At 38.8% G+C, this 27,640-nt stretch overlaps 1 protein-coding gene across 2 annotated transcripts in view; it reads left to right on the top strand.

Moving 5' to 3' along the window:
• srgap2 (SLIT-ROBO Rho GTPase activating protein 2) overlaps nt 1-27,640 on the top strand; it is a 108,133-nt gene that overhangs the window by 29,586 nt on the left and 50,907 nt on the right. For both annotated transcript variants that reach the window (XM_002940508.5, XM_018091543.2), the window contains 2 exons: nt 17,419-17,611; nt 25,982-26,144. In XM_002940508.5, coding sequence (XP_002940554.1) covers nt 17,419-17,611; nt 25,982-26,144 — 356 coding nt within the window. The remainder of the gene's footprint in view (nt 1-17,418; nt 17,612-25,981; nt 26,145-27,640) is intronic.

The following is a 27,640-nucleotide window of genomic DNA, read 5'->3' on the forward strand; positions in this document are numbered from 1 at the left end:
CTTTTTACAAGGGACGGAAAGAAGCCACAGGCTTATCATCCAGTCTGGTACCCAGTAAGTGTAAAAGTTGCCATGACAACATCCTCCTGTTCTGGAGATACTTGCTGGCTGAGACTTGAGCGTTCTGAGAGTCAGACACTTCTTGTTGCTGCAGACACCTCCCTTGTGAGCTTGCACCTAGCCTGAAGTAGCAGAGATTTGCTTTATTTTTCTCTCACCCTACATGTAGCACATACACAATTGTCAGCAGAACAAAATAGGAACCATAATTTTTTAAAGTCAATTTTAGCACAAACCAACGTTTTCAACATTCCTTTTCCATATTCTTAATTTATTTAAATGGCATATATTAGATGCTTGTTACGCTCTTAAGTCTGGTGTCAGAACTTGCAACATTGTATTTTAAATGGACATTTATTTAGGTTCATATTGGCTTAAAACATACATTTTAATGTGTAATAAAAGGACATTTATGAAGCTAGTGTCTCCATCTTTTGTATACACTAGTCACTAAACTGTTTACTCATGATTTTTTTCCTTAAAGGTTTTTACTTATGATTCTAGGCTATGACATATGGCTGTGTTATCTGGGCCATACAAACTTGTGTTCCCAGGTGCTGTTTGCTATTGGCTCGCAACTGTAGATCAGTAGAGTACAAAATAGCTACTTGTTGTTCGGTAAAGCTGTATAATGGTGGGCATACACCAGCCAGTAAAATGTGCTATTGGGCCCTCTGATTTGCTAGATATTGATCAGGCAGGGTACGGGCAGCATTGGCTCGTTAATGTGTTTCAAGACAGTATGCATTTAAACTTGTTATGATCTTATAGATTGGCCCCTAGGTTGAGACAATCGGATCAGCTTAAGGTGGGCATATTGGGGAAAGGTCGCCAATGAGTGGATCTCTAAGAGTATGGCTAGCTTAACTTTTGAATTTCCAGTATGTAGTAAATGGCTCACTGTTTTTGCAAGTAAAATAAATTACAAAAATAATATTTTCTAAGCTGTTTGTTCTGACAAATAGAGGTAAGAGGTATAACCTCATTTTAATTTTATGTCTCATTATTTATTAAGTAACATTAATATTTAAACAGAATTAATGCAGTGAAATATTTTCAAAGGGGACCTCCACCATAAAATGATCTATTATGTAGACAGTTGTTCTTACACGGTTTGTGCTTGATCCTTTTTAATTCTCTCTTTCTTTTTCTTCTAAATTATTTTGATTTTTTTTCAGTATGCGGCTATTTAATTTGCTATTAAAATAGTGTCTTAGCCCCATTTACGTTTATACCAGGATGGTATAGAGAATGTATTATACTCCGTAAATCGTGCCGGTCTGAAAATAGTGTTTTTATTTTTTAATGCCTGAAAATTGATTGATACAGAAACCTAGTCCACAAGTGCAACAACTTTCCTAGCGCGTCCACAACAGACAATGCAAATGTTAAGGGTGTTAAGGAGGATTTTTTTTTAAAACCTCTGCCAGTCTAAGAAATAGGTCAGTACTAGGCTGAGTGTCAATTTAGCTCTGCAGAGTACACATGTAAGCAGTATCTCATGTTTTGCTGTCCGTTTAAAGGAAAGTAATTGAAGGATAACATCTGCACATAAATGTGCCACAATTTCTCCCTTTAGGCAAGGATAGCAGCTGCTGCTAATCAGAAACTCTTGACATTTGTTGCTGCTAGGTATTCTTTTTTTATAAACCCACTGTGGATGTGCCAAAATTCTGATTGCTGTTACAATCTTTTTTTGTACTTTGTACAGTGAAATAGTTCCATACACAGTGGTAACAACTATTAGTAAACACTTGGTAATAAATACCATTTTATAATAGTTCAGACCACTGTATATATCACCAAAAAAAAAATGATTTCAATGCAACAATTTTAGTGCAGTAACAAATATTTTAAATTGGGCTGAAGAAAAGTGTGAACGTGCCTGTATAGTGGGCTAACCAGATCTTTGTACCATTATACTTGAAAAGTGCCCAGTGAGTGTTCCCAGTAAAAGGGTGATCTTGCTAGTTCACATATACTTTACACATAATATATACTTTTACTTTGTGTCTGTTTAAGTTCTGCAGGGTCTCTAGAGGTGCACGTCATAACTGATTATGCGCCTCTTACAGATTCAGCTTTTTCGTATCAGAATTAGAATGTTTCCATTACTAATACCTTGGGAGTAGTATTTGCTTGGGAAATCTCAGTCCCTTGATGCATACATTGCCTGAAGGTTAATTCTGTTTATTCTACTCTCTTATTGCTGTTCTCCTTATTATTTTTCATTCAGTTTACATATCTCCAATATATTTTCCCAATCATCCCTCTTCCCCACCATTGCTCTCCCAACAAGGCTGTTGAGTTCCCTGTTCAGAGTGGCAGCAGATGGCAATGAAAAGTGAATGTGTGCCAGATCCTGCATACAGCCGCACAGCATACCCACCCCCTCCTTCCCTTCCTTCAAATCTGTCTCCCACCTCCCCGAGTTACAGCTCTGCACGAGCTGGAAGCAGCATCTCCCTCCCCTTCCCACTGTTAACTGTCTGCAAGGAAATGGTACTCTTGGAAAATGGCATATATTACACTTTATGTGCTGCTCTTTCAATCCATATTTTAAGCATATTTGACATGATTTATTCTTCAGGCTTCTTTAAAGATGGGTGATATAATAGGGCCGTAACATGTGATTCAAACTGTGTCTTTGTTATTGTGCTATAAAGCTGTTTGTTTCTACTATTTTTGCATTAGTGAAGTAGGGCTGATGCCAGACGTGGCGTTTTTACGCTGCGTATTTTCTCTGCCTAAAAACGCAGCACAACCCACACAGCCCCTGACTATGGCGTTTTTCAGCCTAGTACTGGTGACGTAGCAAATCCCGTTTCCCATGGTGCTAATAGTGCGAAATAGTAAAAAACGCTGCGTATTTCCGCAAGGTCTGGCAGCTGCCTTTGTGTATACATAGGAATAGGTTGCAGTGCAAATAACGGCATATTTCGGCAAACGCATGAAAAGTCCGTGGTAACGCATTTTCTAGCATATTTATGCATAGTGTGTTTTCCATCAAGACTGTTAGTTATTTCTATGGATGATGATATCGTGCGTTTTTCAGCCGCCGAGAGAATTAGAAAATATGCAGCGTAAAAACGCCACGTCTGGCATCAGCCTAAGAACGCTAAGGCTTAGGCCATAGTCAGGACTCAAGCTACAGCTTTTATCACTTTACAGTCAGGATTCTGAGAGTTGTAGTTTAATAGCAGACATTCAAATATGTTAGTACAGTCTGTAATTATCTTATATTTTTGGCTACTCTGAAAATATGTCCTATTTTATAATCCTGCAAGCATTGTTGCTCTGGGGTTATGGCACACATAGACATTCAGGTAATTTGAGCTTTGCATTTCTACATAGTCTTAAAATGCAGCCCCCCCCTTGACCTGCATGGCAGAGACCAGAAGGAGCGGATGGGATTGCATCTTTCCAGTGGCCATTCTGTCTTTAATAAACTGCCCATAAACCCTACATACAAAAGTTGCTAATAAGAGTACAAAGTTGCTAATATTTTTACTGAGCCTGTTGTTCATCCCAGGGGGCAATCCGAGGAAGCCAAAGAAACAAGTTTGTTGACCGATCCTTTTTAGTCCTTGAACTTGGGTAAACATTAATCTGATCTGTTCAATTCTGCATGTTTGGCTGCAGTAATTCCCACCAATGGGGTAACAGCATTAACAAAAGCAGAGAGGATACTTCTTGCAGCAACCCTTGTTTCCTACATTATTGATATAAGCAAATTGCTGGGCACAAGATACACAGCATGCCATTACTGAAGATAAATGTGAAATGTGCCTAGTTATTGCTGAGCCCTATCCTTGCCTTTTAAATGTTTTTTGGAAAAGGTTTAAGCCTTGATTTGACTTTGACAGATATGTTTTTCCTTCAGTTGCTGCTTAATGGTATATTAGTGCACTATGAAGGTTTTACTTATGGTCACTGGAAAGACACCACAGTTTAAACACCAGATGCTTAAAAATAGATCAAACTTAGTCGCTTTAAGGAGTATACCGCCTAATTTCGTAAGGCATTTTAAGTATATAGGTCCAAATCACCAAACCAATCACAACTTCAACCACAGGACTGAACAGTATATGCATTAACTCTTGCCTTTAGCAGGCTATCATGGGGAGTTATTTATCAAAGTAAAGGTGGCAGTACATGGTCAGATGTGAGATGCTGATTTAGCCCTGTATGGGCCTGATTTTTCCCATCAGATCATAGACCGCATCGGCTTATTGATGCAGTCCTAGCCCAGATGGCCTGTATACCTGTCATTGTGATCCAATTTTTTGACCCTAGGGCCACAAGACCAAATGAGCCCAATATTGGCTACCTATTGGATACGGGTGGGCGATATCGGGGGGAATTTAGGCTAATTCGGTCGTTTAGCCCTGGGGCCAAACGATCGAATTATAACTACTGTAATGGGCGCAGTAGGTTGGGGGACCACATCAACGAGCCGATGCGGTCCCCGATCTGACTGAATTTTTGAACCTGCCCAATCGATATCTGCCCTATTTCAGGCCAGATATTGGTCGGGCAGGCCAGTCATTGTTGCCCCGACACGGGCCGATAAGCTGCTGAATCGGTCCAAGGGACCAATATCGGCAGCTGCAATTGGCCCGTGTATGGCCACCTTTAGACACATTGGGGTCAGTGCCTGTTCAAAGGAGTCAGCAGTTTGATTTGCAGTTTGGTCACATTAGTGCTATGGTTTAAAAATATGTATGATCATTAATTCAAGAGTTTACTAAATTTTTGTAAGATCCCTGTTTTTTAAAAATCAGTTTAAAGAAATGTGTAACTTGCAGGCGATTTATAAATAGATGATGATGATGATGATGATGATGAACAAAGTCTCAAAGGCGCTGCCATCTCTCTGCCTGATCTGCTCAGTACTGAGAGTTCTGCATTAAATTTTATGTTGTGTGCAATCGTTATGACAAAATAAACCTCAGTAGATATCACACACACAGTATTAATCTGGGTGACCATGACTTCTTAATTAAACTTTTTAGTTTTTATTGGAATTTGGAGAGCATTTGTCGTTTTCAGCCCTTACTTGTGGTCAGTGACATGAGTAGGTGAAGCTAAGACAGTTATCTTTTTAAAATACTCCAAAAATTAAATTTACTTCTAAGGCCTTTGATAAATTTTGACCATTGTCTTTCACCCTTTGATAAAATGCTCTAAAGTTCTTACTTATTGAACTAGGGACACCTGTTATTATTATTTACTGCCTAAGTCTCGTTAAGGTATATAACCTTTTACACTGATTTCTTTGACTATTAGTCCATTCTCTTTATTTTAGTGCACCATTTAACCGCATATGGTGGAATGTCTATATTTTACCCTTTTAACCTGTTAGCTGTTAGAAAGAGGCTGGCAAACACATTAATAAAATGAGCCATTATGCTTTGTGTAAGAACCCAGACCCTGGCTAATTGTTTTATGGGCCATTTCCTGCCGAAAGAATCCCATGGGACAGTGAGGGAATCCTGCCTTCTGTGCAGATCACAGGGCACTAGAGGAGAGGTCAGCCTTTCAGTTCACAGCAAGGCTCTGCTGTTTTTCAGGCAGTAGAAAGCTAGGCCTGGGTTACAGAATGATGACAGTAGCCATGTATCCACACAGTGAACCCGAGAAGAGGCCCTCCTAGCATAACAAAAATTCAGTGACGGATTGCTTCTGTTAGGAACCACAGCAGTTAAATGTGTATATTCTCAACAGATCTGGGCTGTCTCTCAGGAATCAGATAGGCTTTGTTTGTTCAATACATATTTAAAAAAAAAAAATAAAAATAAAATGTAAGCAAGTAATAGATGAATTTGCCCACTAAATAGATAATGTTACTTACAGTATATTTTGTATATGGTACATTTAATTTTTCAATGCTACTTTAGGAAACATAATAGGGCTATTAATATACCTGCAGTATGATTACCCTTTTGTCTCTATATGATCTATACTTCCAACTGCACTTTTTATGATACTGAAATAACGGTAGTATTATAAAAGAATGCAAGGATGCATGCCGAGAATCCGTCACATGTGGCAGTAGCCTTTTTTAAATGCAGGGCCAAAAGCTGTTGCTTTCTGTTTACATGGTTTGATATGTTAAATACCAATCTGCACAAAATACTTTAAATTCATCTGAAATTCATCTTGGTATCTCTAGGTGCTTAGACAAAGTGAGTGTAGTCCTTTTCAGAATGGATAGCATGTTTACAGGTTTGTGCTTAGTCTTAGCATTACCTGATGCATAGCATTGGTAGTGTTTTACTTTTGCTGAGATATAACTGTTGTATATCATGCAACGGGGTATTCGAAATGAGAAAAATAGATGTGAGCAGAACCTGTGTTTGGGTTATTATAGGGTTAAGACTTCCTCAGTTCTCTGTTCTCTGGAATACCTCATCTTGATAAATTCCTTGGTATAACTGTTGACAGAAACCAAATCTGGATCACATCTTTCAGTTTTACATATTTTAATGGAATCCCCCTTCTCAACCCCCAAGATGCTAGCACAGGCTTATGCAATAATGGACTGCCAGGGCGAAGAACTAAAATTGCAAAGAGGAACTGGACACTAAGTGCACAAGACTGCAGAAGGGAAACTGTTTTGCTGCCTTGTAACTACAGGCCTTTCTGATTTTGCTGCATGGAGCTTGGTTTTTGAAGGGCGGGTGATTGTGAAAGTAGACTGAAAAAAGTGATAAATATGACTCTTCCTCCAAAATGAGACAGATGACTCACACTTGCCTGATGTGTGCTTTTAAAGGAGTGGCAAAAAATTATGTTTTGTTGGTAAAAGACCAAATTTCTGTTCCCGCTAGCTATGTTTTATAAGGCACTAAGCAGGTAGGTAATTGTAATCCCAGAAGTGGCTGATGAATAGCCCTACAAATTTTGTCAACCTGCAATTTCCAGCATCCTATCAACAGCCGGAGGCATTTAGGGGTGTGGTAGTTGCAGTACCATCTTCTGAAATCCACAAGCCCAGTCTTGTAAATAATTAATCAGATCTCAGTAGATGAAATGGTAATGGATACTCATCTATAAGAGCAAGGACACACTGGGTGCCAGGGGGAACTTTCACTTCCTGTGCCCAAAAATACCTTTTCATTGCCACCAACTGGAACCACAGAGGGGAAAACACTTCAGTCATGTAATCAATTGTACAAATATGCTTTTTACAGTTTTGCACAAAGTCTTTTATTTGTGGCAGTTCCTGATGGTGACAATAAAACAGTATGTTCAGGCGCTTTGTTGCCCAAAGGGAAATGTGATTTTTTTAAGTAATATTAACCCTTATATCCATATGCCTACATCTGCACCCACAGGCAGCATAGGGCTGAGTATGGCACACACAGGCAGCATAGGGCAGGCAGAGTATGGCACACATGCAGGGTAGGACAGGCAGAATATGGCACACATTCAGAATCGGACAGGCAGAGTAGGGCACACACAGGTAGAGTAGGGAAGGCAGAGTATGGCGCACACACAGGCAAAATAGGGCAGGCAGAGTATGGAAACCACAGGGTAGGGCAGGCAGAGTATGGCACAAACAGGCTGAGTATGGTACATACAGAAAAGGTAGGACAGGCAGAAGGAGGAAGGAGACAGGAAAATCATGACTACACAAGAAACTGATCATGACCACTCCAAGATGAACAGCTTGTACTGCTGTAATACAGTGTCACAATGCTGGCACTGCTCCGACAGTCTGTATGAGGTGTAAACAGGTGAACAATGTGGGGCTTACAGTCTGGTCCTGAATTGTGAGCAATGTAGGGACTTAAAGGCGTGAACAACACATGGGATTACAGGTGTAAACAATGCAAGGGCTTGTAGCCTGAATCTGAGGTGTGAACAATGCAGGCGGGGCCCAGTTAATCTCATTACTGATACCATTTTAAGGTATCAGAAGCCAGACAGGTGGAGGGCAGTGATAGCAGCCACACTGAGGCCCACGGACCACCAGTTGGACAACAGTGCCCTAAAGAGTAGAACTATTCGTGGTGGTTACTCATTATAGTACCGGCTATTGAATCTGTTGTCTGGAAATTTCACAATACAGTATAGTTGTAGATTAACCAACAGATCATTTTGGTTGCTTTCAATCTGACAACATGCATTTGTGTTAGTATCTAGATATTAACAATGAGCTATATGCACAAGTGATCATTCAGTTTAGATGGAAAATTGATGGCGAATGATTAGTATAGTCCGCATTCAGTAGTCTTAGTTTGCAGTGGATCGACTAGTGTGGCACTGGCCCACCAGAATACTAGGAAAACTCCCGTTGGACCCAGGTGTCCGTGTGCTCTCCTGCTCACCCAACCATATGCCTTGTATGCCTAAACCATGGCCATTACTCAATTCTATATGAAAAGAAACTGAAGAAGTGGAGGAAAGGATAGATAATAGTATGTAAAATGAAGTAATTAAGAGATTAAAAAAGTGAGTGACCCCAGTCTGACACTGAGATTGATTAAAGGTTCAACAATCACACCAGTGTTGGTAAATGAGCTCTATAATATGCTTCGTATTTTGATCCATGAGATCCTGATTCAAACTTTAATGGCACCTAAACTTTAGAGTTGTACTCTCAGATTTCTTTACAGAATTGTGCCATAAACTTATGGTATCTTCCCCTACTGACCATATCCGAGAAAGCATGGGAAGTTGTCCCTTGTGAAAATTAGAAATGCAGGAATCCAAGATTCAGTTGATTCAGTTTTTGTTTCATCCTACCACTCATTACAAGATTTGGATACATACAAATCCTAAAGGTGGCAATACATATGACCAAACAAGCAGATTTTTCACCATTATGTCTACCATGATGTGGGTGGTATTGGATTTATTCAATCATTTGGCCCTTGGGCCAGACAGTTGAATCACATTGATGGGATACGGCCATCAGGACAAAGACTGCATTAATGCAGTGATGTGCTCCTTGTCCTGACAGAATTTTTAAACTTGCCCTATTGACATCTGGCTGGCAGCAGCTTTTATCATCCTGTGTATTGCCACCTTGAGTGATAAGTAAAACTAAAGCCTTAAAGTTAGACTTTAAACCTCTAAACAACCAAATGTAATTTTGTTCACACAATGCATTCTTTTCCCCAAATTTGAAAATGCAAATGGTTCAGATTCATTTTGATATTAGACTGATCTTTTATAGAGTTTCGTATTCAGCTGAATCCAAAAATATTATGGATTCTGTCCATTCCTAGTAGAAAGGGCCATTTACCCTAATTACATTATTCAAAGCCCCTTCTATATTTGCATGGAATTATAGAGCTCCTGGCCTGCTTGTTAACTAGATGGTGGCGCTTGGGCAAAGCTTAAATTGCATATTATATATATTGTTACATTTAAATATATAGTTGCAAATAAAATGTAAACATTTGCTAAAATTGAAAACGGACGGATTGTCCGTCTGTGGTGGAACATGGGGGTAGCTGGGATCTGAGGCTTTTTTTGTGCTTTTTGGCTGGCTGAAAAGTTCTGCAAATGCCATTGTCCTGTCCCTCTACAATTATGCTTATATGCAGATAGTGAGACCTGCACCAAGTATTAGGTGTCTTGTCTGTAGGACTGTCTGATGCTGTTCAAGGAGTTGTCTTATCTTTAAAGTCGTAAAAATAGGATAGTTTTCCTATCTGAGCAGAATAAGTGCATGACGATTTATGTGCATGATGATTTATGCATAAGTTCTACATCTTTAAAAAATGGTGGGTGTTGTAGTTCAGTTACAGCTGGCAGGCATTCCTGACTTAAATGTTCAATCGCTTTCTCGCTTCTCCAGTAAGCTTTGTACTTTCACTACTTTGTCTTTGGAAGTACACAGAGCGGTTTCCCTAATTTCATTAAATGCAGAGGATGTCTGCAATAGGTGTTATGTTATTCCTTTACTATATATACTATATTTACATCTATTGGTTCCTTATTTATGTTTAATAAGAGGGGATTTTCCCTGTGCCCCTCCCAGCTGGCTCCATGTGTAGCCGATGCTGAGGAAGCAGATTCTGCAGTCAGGCTGGAAGCTGATACAGACATTGATGTCAGACTTCTCATTGTGCTGAGATGAAAATGAGATCTATGGCAATCATCTGCACCTATAACAAGAAAAGAAAAGGTAGAAAACCATTTTCCCTCATGCAAAACGGACATTTGTTTATTAGAGCAAAGGATGTTTGCATCTTCGGTACATAACCAAGAATGAACTGAGGATTTCCCCTTATTGATCTTTAATTTCCATCACCTTCTCCTAGCAGTTACATTATTTGCCTCTGTATAGCACATGGATACACTGCTCTTTTCTAAGTTTCCCTTTTAACCCTACATAGATTTGTATTGTGCATTGGTTTAAAGGTTTGCAGCTAGCCATTAATTTTCCTATTAGATATTGTAAAACCTTGATGGTGTTGAATTCTTAGTGCAAAGTGACCAACTGAACCTGAAATGATATGTTGTAACATTTACTAACATATATTTATAATTTACAAACCCTGACAGAACTGCATATAATTGTATCCATATTTGCGTCCTTTTTTTTTTTATAGTTTTATATTCTATCCTTCTTTAAACATATTCTACAAGTATATGCATATTCAAAACCTCTTATTCTGAATATTCTCCAAAATTGCCCATTAGATTAATTGCACATGGGACTGAGGGTCCACTATTCTCTATCTGTGTTTTGTACACAGATGAAAAAATTCAATTTGCGCTCATCGGCTCCTGTGGCACTAACAGGCTCTGCGTTGGCCTGCATGCAGACTTATGGAACAGAAAAATACATACTTTTGCTTCAAAATCTGCTCTGTGTGTCTGTGCATAGGTTAATGCAGATACACACAAGACCTTTTTAAAAGTGAAACAGCTTTTCTTTGTCTGCGTTCAAAACGCAGGTGGAGAAGAGCAGATCCCCAGCCCAGATCCTCATGCCTCTGTTTCATTAGCTATTCTAGACCATTCGTTGGGTCAGCTGTTAGTATGGCTCATGGTATCATGAGATGGTTTGTAAAAATTGTGCTCCAAGGTACTGTTAATGATCTAGAAAAGAATAATAAGAATCCTGGGAAGGCTGTTTTAATTGCTGTTTGGAGCGGTTGCAGAAACACTATTTTCTACCGACCAAATCGGAATCCTAATTTGCATATGCAAACTAGGATAAGGAAGGATTAAAAAGATCCACTGAGCGCACAGTGCAACATTTTGAATTTCCATGTTTATGTGACAAAAAGACACATGATTTTAAGGATTCAGATTCGGTTTGGCCAGGAGCATGGATTCGTCTGAATCCGAATGCTGCTGAAAAAGACTGAATCTTGACCAAATCCCAAACCAAATCCTGGATTCGGTGCATTCTTAGTTTTGGGGGACAAGTGGCCATGAAAACCAAAGAGGCAAAATTGAATACCGTTTCAATTTAAAAAATAAGTACAATTTAGGTCATAATACAGTGTTGCTGGCTTGGAAGCAGATATGCATATGCCTATATGGTCTTTTTTTCAAAAAGCCGAATTTTAGTGGGTAAAATAAAATAGGAAGTGAGCCTGCTGCCTTCTGCAGTAGATATGCCTAAAACCATGTGATGATTTTGCAAGAGTTGGTGTGTGGAGCCTCATTAAATAATATCTAAATCTATAATTTTTTTTCTAAACTCTTAAAATAAAATAATGAGGCATGGGTTTTTGTGTTCTTCGCATCATTTAATGGTATTTTGGGGAACTTCTACATTGCTTAATTCAGCAGAAAAATTTTGCATAGTCCACTGCAGCAGAGCCTTATAAAGGTCTGCACTGTTCTTTTAAAAGCTGCCAGGAATACCTCTGCTGAAGTTTAGCAGTACTTCACATCCCATCCCCATATGTTTAAGCCAGCGCTGGCTGAATGTCAGATTGTGACGACAAGGAAATCAGGCATGACTGCATTGTATGATTGTGTTCATTTGGATCCATTGTTTAACCCAACAAACCTGAAAAGCATTTGAAGTGGTTGGGATTTTTACTGTTTTTCCTGCCAGCCATGATGAATAAATGTTGCTGTATGCTGAAACTACAATTACTCTATTAGATATTAATGAGTGTGGAATGGATGTGATAATTTAGTTGAATGCTAAAGTAGCACAAAATAAGTTAAAATAGCATAGAAACAACTGTGGGAAAGAATGTTAAGTGTGCATGATAAGGTACGGTTTTACTGTAAATATAAGGTTATGGACCCATGAGGCAGATTGTCAGCCTGTGCTTTTATGCTTGAAAAATCATCTAACTGCCTGCACCCGGAAGCATTGAATCCTCCCATGTACAGTCACACGCAGCCGATATACACCAACAAACGCGCAACTTGCATTTGTTGGTGGATATCCGCTAATTATGCCTGCACCTGGGCAGATACAGTGCTTCCAGGAGCAGGCACAATTAGAAGATTCTTCAAGCATAGGGGTGGATTGTCAGCCTATGATTATACGCAGGCTGACAATATGCCTTGGGGGGCCTTACCCTAAGGAAAATACTGATTACACAAACTGAACATATTTCACCTTGGCATGTGCCTTTACCAAGTGCCACTATCTCTATCCTATTTTAATTATACCCACTTGTATTAGAACACTAGCTCTGCCCAAGGCAGCTTAAATACAGACCTCCTTTTCAGTGGTTACAACAGCAGCAAAATTAAAACTGGGGGAAGTGGGATGTGCGTACTTGAACTCTACAGCTGTTAAGCAAACGTAAAGTGGATGACATGCTAATGGGTGCAATGTTTGTTAACTAGCCAGCACATTTTTGCTTGTAAATGAACCTTTTGGTTTTGTTTTTTTTCCACATCCTGCCTTTTTACTTGAAAGTGAATACATTGTGGAACTCTCTGGTTTAGCTGTGTGGACAAAAGACTTTTTAAGTGTTGATGAATGAGGGGGGCCTGTCTGTCTTGCTAAATACAAATTGGTGTACCTCCATGTTTTTCTATAAAAAGTTAAAAATAGTGTAGCTTGATAGCAAAGCTTCTTTTTTGCCTGCACATACAGATTTCCATACCTGAGTGGCTGAAGCTAGGTTAATTAAGGGCAGGTATTTTATGTGGATGGTTTTAAAGGTCTATTAGAGATATAGAAAATGTTATAAACAAAAGTTTAAAAACATTACATCTGCAGTTTATCTAATTGGATTATTAATTGGTATTGAGGTGGTGTTTATTATGTGTTTATGAGTTTTTATTATATGAGTGTAATAATCATACTGTAATTTAATTTCCAATCTAACACTATCTTCAAGCCTTCATCCTTCTCTTGAATGTGTCCCTAATGTGTGGAGGGATATGAGTTCTAATCATAACCATGGCCTAAGGCTGCAGAAATAATGTAATTTTATGAGCTAGGCATCCCCAAGCAACAGGCCAATTTCTTCATAACCCTTGTTATTGCAGCTATATACATTTTTCCCTCTCCCTTTTTTCACTTTGTTGCACCATTTGTATTCATTTTCATTTCTTCATTCAAATATATATTCAAATATTTTATGCATCTCTTCACAGATAATTCATCATTCATATCAATGCCAACCACTATATTTTGCAGCTTAAGGACTTTTACTCACAAGTGTTTGTTTCTGCATTCTCCTACAGTGGCGTTCTCCTGCATTCCACTGCAGAGGAGCGCAAAAACTAACATTTTACATTCTTCCCTATGTACCCCCAACAGACCCCACATTCAATATCTGGGCGAAAGTTGGCCAGGTGATAATCGGGTAGGTTTGATTTTTCTCTTCAAATTGGGCACTGGGCTGGCTCATTGATGCAGTCTGACGGATCCTATGCCCCTAGGGCCAAACTATCAAATTTGCCCAATATCGCCCACTTTAGCTGGGCATATATAGTGAGAAGATCTGTTTGTTTGGCAGCCTAGCCAAACGTTAAATCAACATTGTTGCAAATGAACAAAACTTCCAAGACTTTGCTGTATAACCCTATCAGGCAAGCTCTTCGAGCTCATTATGGGTACTGCAAGACCAGTGCATTTCCCTAATGCAAAAATTGCTGGAGGTCAGTTCGATTGTAGCATGAAATGCAAGTAGCCACATTCCATGACTGCCTGTATTCTGCTGCCATTCATGTTTACCAGAATTGATCACGGCTCTTGTTATTCACTACGTTCCTCTATATTTTTGGGGGGTTCCAGTTTGTATTCAGAAATATTAAGTTAACGTACAGTTTTCTAAAAAAAAAAAAAAAATTCAGTACTTACAAAGATAAGTCTGAGGGTCCTCACTGCAGAATAATGGTTACTTATGAGGTGTATTTAAAAAATCTGTTAAGATCGACATGCTGGGAATTCTTTATACAGAGTGAAAAAGTTTTACTGTATACAGATATTCTGTGCACAAAATGTTGAACCACTAAGGGACCTTACATCCTAATTGGTGGTAGAACATAAAGTCTACTTAGTATTTTTAGGATTGTTATGCATTAAAGTGAATTTGGCAAACCTGGTACTCTGCACAGGGAATCTGAAATTTCCCCTATATCTTTGTGTTGTTTTTTTTCTTCCATATTCCACAACGTCCATATGTGTCAATGGTAGCCAGTTTCAGTGTTAAGCTCTATTGGGACAGGTATGAATAATCCTTCTTTATATAGGCATGTGTAACTGTTTGGAAAGTATATAAGTAAAACTATAATAGTAATAATAAAGTAGGGTAGAATTTGCATTCATTTATGTTTTTGGTAAACTGAGCATGGCCCTTAGATCCAACATGTAAAGACAACTACATAAGGTAGTGAAGCAAATAAGAAAAACAAATTTACCTTAGATATTTTCATAAACATCAACAAACTTTAGAAGCAGCATACCTTTTCATAGTTGCTGTTTTAAATTCCTTGTCCTTCTCCCTCACTGTCCTGTTTGCCCATTACCAAAGCTATGCATAGTTATGCACTCCAACTCTTGTAAAGTTCAACTACCAGTTTTCTCCTCTTTCTCATGGTTTCTCCATGCTTTTCCATTTATTCTGCATAAAAAATTCTGCATCTGTCATGAACAGAGGCTAGCATGTCTTTCTGCACTCCATGCCGGACAAGGTACCATTCTTTAAAGTGCGTTGCAGTCTGCACCTGTGAAGCAGGCACATTCCCACAGTCTGACCAATGCCATTGCATTCTACCAGTCCTGTGAACTGATCGTCATGTTATTACTCTTGAGGATAACTGGCTTACAAAGAGTACCGGTATGATAAGGTTCCATTAAGCCGTGACATAGTAAAGGGCCTTGCATTTATTTTGCTGTGTAAAACTAATTCGCCGAAAAAACGAAGTAAAAAGCTGTGTAGAATAAATGGAAAAGATCGCCATCTGAACGCCGGATATTACACCGTTATTTTTTTTATAAGTTCCGGTGGAAGAAAAAACGCGTAAAACAATTACGCCGATTTTACGCCGTTTTTACGCCATTTTTACATGGCAAAGCCTGGCAAATTTTCTCGCCATTTTTTACACAGCATAATAAATATGCCCCTAAGTCTAGAAGAATGTGAAAAGCAAATGTGATGTAGGAAACAGTTGGCAAGGCAGTTAGTGGTAAGGAAAAAGCTTATTTGAAAACATGAGTCTTCAGGGACCATTTACTTATTATATATGTACATATTTATATATTGATTTTTAGTTAGATACAAATGAAAACAACTAGCCATATATACACATTAGTGATATATAGACTCTGTGGCATTGCAGGAAGCTTATTCCATGTTGTAATTGTCTCTAATGGCAAGCACGTGCAGTTGATATAGTGTACTGCAGTTCTCTGGGGCTACCAAAAGCGTTCCTGATCTATAATAGAAGAGCATAATCCCTATTTGTGCCTGTAAAAGGTTAAACTGTTAGTAGGGCACTAGGATAGCCGTCTGCTGCCCGGGGTCCTGTGGGCTGTTAGGAATCCAGCCATTGTGGGCTCAGAGCAGCTGAACAAAGCAGTATTGAGCCCCACTCTGCTATGCTGCATTGAAATCTGAGTGGGTCAGGAAATTCCTGACATTGCTCTACAGTCAGATACCCATTGCTGATGTGTGTGTGTGCGTGTGTGTATGTATATATATCCCTCCTGTTGATTTATATAAATTATAATAAACAGAGGTTTATGGCAGGGCTTCATTTGTTCATTTTTGTGTATGGAGATCATGTAGTGCTTGCTTGTTTGTAAGATTTTTCTTTTTATAGCAGTGTCCTTCAGTGATTTTACTATGAAATTTCCCTTGTTGTAAAAAAATCTTGTTTATTTTTTTTCAAAGATGTTTGTCTATTGCCATAGCTTATTTTTCCAAGATTTTCATCACATGTCAACCCTTTGTTTATTAGACAATTGTCATTTAGTAGTTCTTGTCCTCATTGCATTTCTCTCACCCTTACATGGCCACCCTCCCGAATAGTTTAACTTCAGTTAAAGGGGTGGTTCACCTTAAGGTAACTTGAAGTATGTTATAGAATATGCTGACACTTTTTAATTAGTCTTAATTTTTATTTGTTATAGACTTTGAATGATTTGCCGCCTTCTGCCTCTTTCTTGCTTTCAAATGGGGATCACTGGCCCCTGGCAGCAAAATAAAAATGCTATGTGAGGCTACAGTTTTATAGTTACTTTTTATTTCTTATGTTTCTATTCAGGTCTCTCATATTCATCTTTCATTCCCTCATTTAAATCACTGTATAGTTGCTAGGGTAACTTGGGTCCTAGCAACCAGATGGCTGCTAAAATTTCAAATTTGAACAAAAATCTAAATTCCAAAACCAGCGAAAATAAAGACCAATTGCAAATTGCCTCAGGATATCACAGTCTACATCAGTGATCCCAAACCAGTGGCTTGTGAGCAACATATTGCTCACCAACCCCTTGGATGTTGCTCTCAGTGCCCCCAAACCAGGTAGTTATTTTTGAATTCCTGACTTGGTGGCAAGTTTTGGTTGAATAAAAACCAGATTTACTACCAAATAAAGCCCCCTGTAAGCTGATAGTGTGCATAGAGGCTGCCTAATAGCCAATCTTAGCCCTTATTTGGCACCTCCATGAACTTTAATGATGCTTGTGTTGCTCTCCAAGTCTTTTTATATTTGACTGTGGCTCACAAGTAAAAAAGGTTGGGGATCCCTGGTCTACATCATACATAAAGTTAATTTTAAGTGTGAACTGCTCCTTTAAGCTGTCTTCCGTTTAGCTAATATGATTTTATCTACTATATCTCATCTTGCCAAATACTGTCTTGCCCATCACCTCCCATTATCTGTCTTATGTATACTCGTTTTTTTTCCCAAGTGATATTTACCTTCCTTTTTTGTCTCCCCCAACTTTCCACTTTACAGAGATCAGAGCTCAGCTCATAGAACAATTAAAATGCCTTGACCAGCAATGTGATCTACGCACTCAGCTTCTGCAAGACCTACAGGATTTCTTCCGCAAGAAGGCAGAGATAGAAATGGATTATTCCCGAAACCTGGAGAAGCTTACCGAAAGGTTCCTTTCAAAGACGCGTGGGGCCAAAGATCAGCAGTTTAAGTAAGCAGTCAACATTGGCTCAGAGAAGTTTCTGTAGTGTTACAGTGTCAACAAAATTTTTTTTAGCTGTAAAAGTTATGTTGGTCAGTTTGTTATCAGCAGCAGTTGCCACTGACAGATTTAGGAAGGATTGTAGCTTTAAATATTGTCTGGGCGTACACATCAGGATGAGTTGGGTGTTTCTACAACATGGTATCTGGCATATGTCTCTTCCTGGGGATTGTAGTAAACAGCAGATGTTTTGTGTGAAGCCTGACAATTCCTGAAATTCCTGTTATAGCGCAGAAAACATGTGGAAGAGACACTGAGGGTGTTAGTGGAAAGATTGGAGTGTGCCAGAAGTAAGGGCAAGTGGGTTATATGTCATTTAAAAGTGCTAAGTGGTGCAAAGTGTACTAGGGCTAGAGGGAAGCTTGTGTCACATAGGATGATTGCTAAAATGCTTTTAGAAGATATTGTTTTTGAGGACCTGCAAAAGAAACTCTTTTGGTTTAGTTAAAAAGTCTTAAAGGGTCATGTATGTATGATGCAAGGAACAATGTATTGATGGCAAGAATATGCTTTAACCAATAGGTTGAGAAATACCAACTAATAATATAGTGTTGTGGTACGGAGCAACACTAGATTGTGAAAATTTGTGCTTATGGGATCATTAACATCACAACACAGGGTAGGGCCCTACTGTAAGAGTACATCTGGTATCTAAAAGAAAAAGCTGTTTTTTGCCAGTAGTAGTTCTGCCTGAGCTTCATACTAAGTGGGACATCACAGATAAACATTTAGTGCAGTTCTTGTTGGACTTATTCAGTACAAAAATCTCCTTGGCGATTCAGCCTTTGGTTGGAAAATGTGGGTATCTCAGTCTTTAAGTCTTGGTTCCAAGAATATCAAGGACAACAGCATGGTTTCATCCCATGTCCCCTTATTTGCAAGCAAGGAGCAAGGTGGTCCAGAGTGTTGTGTATGGGGGTAGTAATGAATGCATTTTGGATATAGATGTTTCATGTGTATAGGGTAAAAAAAAGATGTGTTGTGTACTGGATTTATAATTGTTTGCATTGCCTAGATGTATGTTATGTGTAATTTTGGCGTGGCAGTAAAAATATCATAGTGTATCGATCTGATAGTATGCAGTAGTACAAACTATCCCTCCAGCCCATGTCCCGCAGCATATTACTTTACCCACCACTTATTCCCTGCCCAATGATGTAATTGCCCCACCCAAACAACATCACCACCGAAACCCTCACTGCTGCAGGCCTGGTTAGATGGCAATCTTACATGTGCCATTGGCCTTAGAGAAGAGATCTCTGTGTCAATTAATGGGAGTAGATCTGTCTTCCTAAGTAAAAATGAATTAATTATGCTTGTGGGTGTAATCGAAGTGTGTGATGCAATAAAATAATTGAGCTTTAGGATGTTTAAGAAAATCCTTTCCCACAAAAATTAGAATTTATCTTAAACATCCAAAAATGTTCAGTTAGTTATTTTATCACATTAGCAACACAATCCTAAAACAATTCAGATTTAATATAGTATACAATAATATTCTTAGACATGTGCCCAGGACAGTCAGATTTGAAAGGTATCTGTACCGTATTGTGTAAAGGTGGCCATACACGGGCCGATTGTAGCTGCCGATATCAGTCCCTTAGACTGATTCAGCAGCTTATCGGCCCATGTAGGGGCAGCAACGACGGGCCTGGCAGGTTAAAAAATTCAGTCGGATCAGGAACCGCATCGGCTTGTTGATGCGATCCTCGAACCAACTGTGCCCATTGCCGTTGTATTAATTAGCCTAAATTTGCCCGAATTCACACATCCGTAGGTGGGGATATCGGGAGAAGATCTGCTCGCTTGGCGACCTCGCCAGGCGAGCAGATCTTCACGTGTATGGCCACCTTTAGAATGCACATGTGCAAGTGGCCATACATTTTATTAGGGTTCTGTCTCAACTTTTTCTGCTTTATATAGTACAATAATACTGAAGAAAAATAAGCCCAATAAGTGAAACAGATTTGTAAAATCTAGTATGGTTTTGGGTTCATTTTTAGTCCTATGACACTTCCCCTTTATGATGAAAGGACATCCTCAAATGTCCTGGGTGGTGTAGATGCGTGAACAACCTGTGCTATTACATAAAGAGCATACAGACTTACAAATAACAAATGTGCCATTTGTTATAAACTGGTAAATGTATTAAGGCAGTGCTGTCCAACTTCTGTGGTACTGAGGGTCGATAGTGGAAGCCAGTTTTGACCCCTTTTTAAACCACACCAACTTTAAACCACACCCATGTTATCACAAGAGCTTTTAAGACCATACCCACATTAATGGTGGTAGCGCAGCAAAAACCCACATGGTTGGTGCTCACTGCAGTGATATCACCCTTTATTTATATTTGAAAAAAAGTTTTTATATTAAGACATGCCCTTAAATCCATATGCCTCCTCCCCTGTGGGGGGGCAACCCCCAGCACATAATTACACACCTTAGGGATAATATAATGACTATTTCTAAATGCTAACAAACTCCCAAAACAAACCCCTGCCAGGTTCCCCTTCCACAGGCAGCATAGGCAGGCAGAGAATGGCACACACAGGCAGTATAGGGCAGGTAGAGTATGGCACACACAGGCAGCATAGGGCAGGCAGAGTATGCACACACAGGCAGAATAGGGCAGGCATTACATACAGTGACACAATGCTGGTGCTGCTCCTACAGTCTGTCTAAGGTGTGAACAATGTGGGCACTTAAAGCCTGAGCTTCATTTGTCAACAAAGCTGGGACTAAAAGTTGTGAACATTACAGCGACTTAAATATGTGAACAATGCAAGGGATTACAGGTGTAAATCATACATGAGTTTACATCCTGAATCTGAGGTGTAAACACTGCAGGGGGGAGGGGGTTTGCAGGTAATCTTAGTACTGATACCATGTGACGCTTACACCAAGGTAAGCAGTCACAGCAGCCAGACTGGGGGGCGAGGGGAGCAGTTGGACAGCACTGTATTAAGGTAAAATAGTAGAGGTGGAAGTATATTACAACATTCATAGAATGCACTGTGATGAATACATGAACTGTGACGTATAGAGGAAGGAGATGACCATGGATCAGTGAGAGTGATGTGTGTGATCCAGGTGGACAGGATGCAGCAGGGGGACAGGAGGTGACAGCATCCAGAGAAAGCAGTGTGAAGGGAACAAGAGGATACTGTAATATTTGTACTGTGGGGGGAGGGGGCTGAAAGTTCAGTGTCCCATATTGTTAAAAGGCAGGATTTGCAGAGGACACAAAATCACTGTTCAACATTTACATTGTATGAAGTCCATTCTATCCTGCATTTAGATTTGGGCTGAAGTTTGATACTCCTGGCATAAAGTTTGGAACTTTATTCGGTATTCCATATGCTTTTCATAGTCATTACCCAAGGCAAACCAGCTCCTCCCAAACCTTAAGAAACAATATCTGTATCTAAGAGATTAATGGAAATTTTGCATTAGTCATGATCCTGAAAGGAGCTCTATATGTCTGTGCTCACCAGTAGCTGCCAGGTCTGTCTTGCTTATAGTTACACCCTATACTAGTAAGTTTAAGGTGATAAAGATTTATCAGTTTATTCTCCCTGACTCCAAGTCCAAAGTCAAAACATCTGTGTGCAGCATAGAGGCTTATGGGAGGCAAAGTGTTTGATTCCTGGCACAAATCTAACCTGATATTATTGTTAAACCTGAAAAACATTAGTATTTCTCTAAAGGGGCAGTAACATGAGTCAATGAACAGGGCTTGTGCTGAACATATGTTTGCCTATTGTAATAATTAATTATTGTTATTGCTTGAGCTAAACAGGGAAAATGAAGCTACCCCATGTTTGGTTCTTGTAAGGCAGATAATTTAGATTACCAGTGCATAGATAACCCCCTGCATAATAGATTCTTGCTAACAAACCCATCACAACAAAGGGAATTATACTGGTAATCGAAAGTATTTTGAGCACAAGCTCTTGAACTCCTGTTGGTTAAGGGGGTATATTGCCAGTCTAGGGGCACATGAGGACATTTGTCACCCCACTGTGAATCTGAGCTAATCACAGGTGACAAATCACCTGAAAATATCTTAGCTAACATAGGGAATGCTGCATGTAAAACACTTTGATCTGACATTATTGCTGAAAAATAACTACTTTCACGTCTTTCTATGATTACGGGAATTGAAAACGGGACTGGAATTGAAAAGTGTGCCTTAACTTTGACAACACCATCTGTGAATTTTATATCAGCTTTACATGAGCACAATTTGTGTTCTGCATTCATTTCTTTTTTTATCAGGACCTGCTGCAGGAAACACTTCAATGAAATTTGCAGTCCTGACTGATTTAGGTTGGCATCTAAGTTAAGCTTTCACTGCACACCATAATCTGTATCCTGCAAATGACCTTAAATCCATCCTCTCAACAGACTAAACAGCCAGGATAAATCCCAGGCATTTTAATTCACTCACTGCATTTGGTGGGGCATAGAAATATCACAGCCAGGAGAAAATTTAATCCCGCTCTAGTCACTCTGTTAGACTATGCCATGAGAGCCAAGGGTAGACTCATTATACTTTCACAACTTAAAAAACAAAAAAAAAACATTGCTGTTGAAGTGGGCCATATCAATGATAGGTTTCATTATGTATCTGATATTCAGGATTGTCCTGTAAAGCAATTATTAGTTCACAATACTGGTATGGGACCTATTATCCAGAATGCTTGGGACCTGGGTCTTTCCAGAGATGGGATCTTTCTATAATTTGGATCGATGTGGATTTAGTGTTCTAAAAAATAGTTTTAACATTAATTAAACCCAATAGTGTTGTTTTGCCTTTAAGAAGCGTAATTATATCTTAGTTTGGATCAAGTACAAGATAATGTTTTATTATTAGAGAGAAAAAGGAAAACATTTTTAAAAATTAGAATTATTGGCTTACAGTAGTAGAGTCTATAGGAGATGGCCTTTCCGTAGTTTAAAAGCTTTCTGGATAAGGGGTTTCCGGATAACAGATCCCATACCTGTACTATACAGTACTACATGTAAACAAATGATGAGCTTGGCATGAGATGAATGCCACATGGGGCTAATCCTTAACCTGTGTTTTAGCCCCTACACTAGCATCAGCCTTTCCCTGTGCTTGTACCCAGAGCTGTTGCCACATGGAGCAATGCTCGGTGCCAAAACACATACTTGCAAGTTGTTCCGCAAGCCAAGTATCAGCCCCATTGGCATTAGTTTAAGCCAGCGAGGTTGATTTTAATTTTTGATTGTCACGAAACATTAGGATTGCATTTTGTAATGTGTATTAATGTTTATTGCAAATTAAGGATTTTGATAATAATCAGCCCCTTTGAGCCAAAATTTCTAAAAATGGATAGCACAGAGGTTCTACACATACTAACCATTAAGATCTTTGTTTTCCTTTTCTAACATCTAATAGACTGTTCAAAGCTAATTGTTTCTTCAGTTTTGCACATACAGCATACCTCCCAACTGTCCTGATTTTTACAGGACAATCCTGATTTTAACAGCTCAGACCGCAGTCCTGGATTCTTACTGAAAAGTCCATCATTTCCCTTTGATCTGCTGCACTGAATGCTGAAAAAGATACAGTGTTTCTCAAACTTATTTAAATAAGTTGCAGAGAGCCCAGAAAATCTAACAAGCTATACCTGCACTTAGATACAATTGTAAATAAAAAGCTAAACAGGTCTCTTGGGGGAACTGAGACTTGCAGCTTAAGGGGCAATTTCACCTTTTTTTTTTTTTTTAGCAAAACTGTAATGACACATAAAAAAAGACTCCAAACCCCCCAGAAATGTGTTCAAACTTTAAAAAACATGCCAAATTTTGTAAAATGGGCGTGGTATTTAGGGGATGTGGTCACAAAATGGGCATGGTTTTGCCACTTTATGCGCAGCATTTTTTTTTGTCCCTCTTTAGATTTTTCAAGTGTTGGGAGTTTTTAAGTGAGTCCTATAGTTATGAAGCTGGCATTACACATGCTGTTTCTTTAAGCAAGCTTGGCCACCTAAATCGATAGATATTACATAGTTTGTATGATAAAAACAGATGGACCAATCAAGTTTCCATCAATTATTGCATTTAGATATGTTATTTGTGTGCTTAAAGGGAAGTCATAATGGAACTTTACAATCCTGATTAACATGCTCTCTGGATCTCAGTAGTGCTATTTAATGAGTGTGGGCTAGCATGGCCAGAAATAAGGGTAAGAACAAGAGGCACGTACTTAGTGCACAATGACAGGGTGGCACAACATTTTGGTATTTGCCTTGTCAAAATGGGTGGCAATACCTCTTGGCCCAACTCTCTGGGCTGGGGACATGGATGTCATAATTTGTTATGCAATTTCCTAGATTGTGAGCTCTAACAAACAGGAATCTTTTTACCTCTAGTTTAAGTCATCATTTATATTTAATCCTCATTTAAAGTATAAACTCTTCTGTTGAACAACTGTCTGAAAAAATGTTAATGCTTTTTAATGTGTTAAAAATAATAATAAGAATAAATATTAATACAATGCTGTGTACCATCACAATGCTATATCAGTTTCATCTATTACCAGCCTTCTGCTGTATTGGATAATTGAATTTAAAAGCATTTTAAAATACACCATGGAAATGAAATTGCCTTCACTCTCTTTGTTCCCAGTGACCCATATTCCATGGCAGGTAATGGTATTTTGATTTCCAGACTTCCTGGAAATGCATTGTAGGTCCCCCAAGGATATGATCAGATACACAATACATGCACAGATTTTATTGTTATGTTCTAACATGTCCAAACGACTAAGTGACCGCTATGGTATGGTATGAAAGTTCTCGGGACAAACATTTGGAGCCCACAGACGGTCTGAAAATCACGATTATATTGGTGCGTGTATGACCAGCTTAAGTGCTGCTGTTGCAGATTTAACAAATTCTCACTTGAAGGTCTCTATAAAAATATTTTGCATAAACAAGTACAAATTGTAAAACCCTGCTTCATCTAAATAAACCATTTTCATAAAAATATACTTTTTTAGTAGTACAGGTATGAGATCCCTTATGCGGAAATCCGTTATCCAGAAAGTTCAAAATTACGGAAAGGCCATCTCCCATAGACTCCATTATAAGCAAATAATTCCAATTTTTAAAAATTATTTCTTTTTTTTTCTGCAATAAATAAAACAGTACCTTGTACTTGATCCCAACTAAGATATAATTAATCCTTATTGGGGGCAAAACAGTCCTGTTGGGTTTATTTAATATTTAAGTGATTTTTAGCAGACTTAAGTTATGGAGATCCAAATTACGGAAAACCCCCAGGTCCAAAGCATTCTGGATAACAGGTCTCATACCTGTATATGCTGTTGGGTACTCCTAAATAGAAAATCGCCATTTTAAGAATTAAGAGCCGCTTCCTGGGATCATAGGATTCACAGTACACACAAATAAGCCAAGACACACATGCACGCTAGGCAACATCAGCCAATTAATGGACACAGTTCTGCCTTTTGCTTCCATGCTACTTCCTGTTACAGTAAAAGCTGCGTTATTTCTGGTCATGTGACCCCTGAGGGAGCACACAGCCCATCACTAAATGGTGGATCAAGGGAAAGGATTTAAAAGGGCAATATTTACTGATATAGTTTGGTGAGTATGTGCACAAATAATTCAGGACTTGCAGAGACTCACCGTTTAGGCAGTGACACACGGGGAGATTAGTCGCCACACAAATCTTCATTGTCATGGGCAATGCCATCCCACCGCTAGAATATAAATCGGGATGGCATTCGCAGTGCCACGATTTGCCGAAGTCACCGAAGTTGCCTTGAAAGGAAACTTCGGATGACTTTGGCAAATCACGGAATATTTTTTAGATATATTATCTACTCAAAAAAGAGTTATTGTTTAGGGGTAAACCAAGACTAAACATGGCCTGTAACAGTCAGGATGTAGTCTAAGGGCTCTGGCACACGGGGAGATTAGTTGCCCGCGACATCCCTTTGGGATTGCATACGCAGCGCCGCCATTTCAACGAAATTGCGGAAGTTTCCTCACAAGGCAACTTGAAATTGCGGTGTCGCGTATGCCATCCCACCAGCGATTTAAATTTTCGCCGGTGGGATGGCAATTCGGGGAGATTAGTCGCGAGTGTCGCGGGCGACTAATCTCCCCGTGTGCTAGAGCCCTAAAATGTCATAATTATTTTAAGATAAATTCAGTATCTTATTATGAGGTAACAGTAATTATTTAGTATTGTCTTTTTCCCAGTCACAAGTCTACTTTGATACTAAATCTGTTTAATTTTGTGGTTATCAACCGTTTGCAGGAAAGATCAGAATGTATTATCTCCGGTGAACTGCTGGAACCTGCTTCTTACTCAGGTGAAGAGGGAGAGTAGAGATCATGCAACACTTAGTGATATCTACCTGAATAATATTATTCCACGGTTTGGTCAGATCAGTGAAGACTCTGGGCGATTGTTCAAAAAGGTAAGGTACTTTCCCTCAACACTGCAATTAACAAAAATAAGATTTGTTATCCAGAAAGCTCCGAATTATGGGACAGCCATCTCCCATAGAGTCCATTTTAATCAAATAATTCACATATTTAAAAATTATTTAGAACCTTGTACTTGATCCTAACTAAGATATAACTAACCCTTACTGGAGACAAAACAATTATTGGGTTTATTTAATGTTTTAATAATTCTTTAGTAGATTAAACATACAGCGATCCAAATTATGAAATGACCCCTTATGCAGAAAACACAAAATTCAAAGCGTTCTGAATGACGGGTCCCATACCTGTAATTTGGGAGTGCCATTTCCAGGGGGAAATGTGTGCATAAAATGCATGTACAGTCTGTCATGGTTCTAACCTATGGTTTTTACGTTTTGGGCACCTGAAGTCCAGGTAAGGGATGGGACAAATTACATTAGGGAGGAATGCATGACATCAGGGGGCTTGTTGGTGCTGTTTAGTTGGTTTGTCCCTGACATCAAGGGGCAAAACTGTGATGTGTGTCATTCTCTTAAGGTTTCCTAATTTGAGCATCTGAAAACCAGACAGATGGCCACCCTATTCTAACAGTGGGCGAAGGGTGAGCTTCTTTCGGTGGTATATTGGTTACATAAACTATATAGTATTAAATACTATGTTCATGAGGAGAATTGCATATTTGTAATACCTACCAAATACTTTCACTTGCAGCATAAATTTTAGCATCCATCTTTTTTGTGCCAAAAACTATTTCTAGATATTGTAGGGACTTTGAGGAAATGCTGATTTAGGCCAGAAAATTTAGACTAATGGCTTTCTGTCTTTTGGTTATATAGGCTGTATTAATATTTAGAATGAAGTAATGATTGAAAAAGCAACCCCCCACCCACTGTAAATTTTTTTTTTTCAAAGATGAAAGGGAACAGAGGTTGTCATTTACAAATTAAAGAAATGAAAGTAATGTCTACCAATAGTGGGGTTAATTAAATATTTTTAGTACATAAAAGTGTGTGTGTATGTGTGTATATATATATATATATATATATATATATATATATATATATATATATATATATACACATATATATACACACACACACCCCTGGTAAAATGTCGGGTTCCTGTGCTGTACAAAAATGAGACAAAGATAAATCATTTCAAAACTTTTTCCACCTTTAATGTAACCTATAAACTGTACCACTCAATTGAAAAACAAACTGAAATCTTTTAGGTGGGAGGAAAGAAAACCAAAAAAAACTAAAATAATGTGGTTGCATAAGTGTGCACACCCTCTTCTAACTGGGGATGTAGCTGTGTTTAGAATTAAGCAATCACATCAAAATCATGTTAAATAGGAGTCAGCATACACCTGCCATCATTTAAAGTGCCTCTGATTAACCCCAAATAAAGTTCAGCTGCTCTAGTTGGTCTTTCCTGACATTTTTTTAGTCGCATCCCACAGCAAAAGCCATGGTCCACAGAGAGC

The sequence above is a fragment of the Xenopus tropicalis genome, chromosome 2, assembly GCF_000004195.4.
Source record: "Xenopus tropicalis strain Nigerian chromosome 2, UCB_Xtro_10.0, whole genome shotgun sequence".
NCBI classification, from domain to species: Eukaryota; Metazoa; Chordata; class Amphibia; order Anura; family Pipidae; genus Xenopus; species Xenopus tropicalis.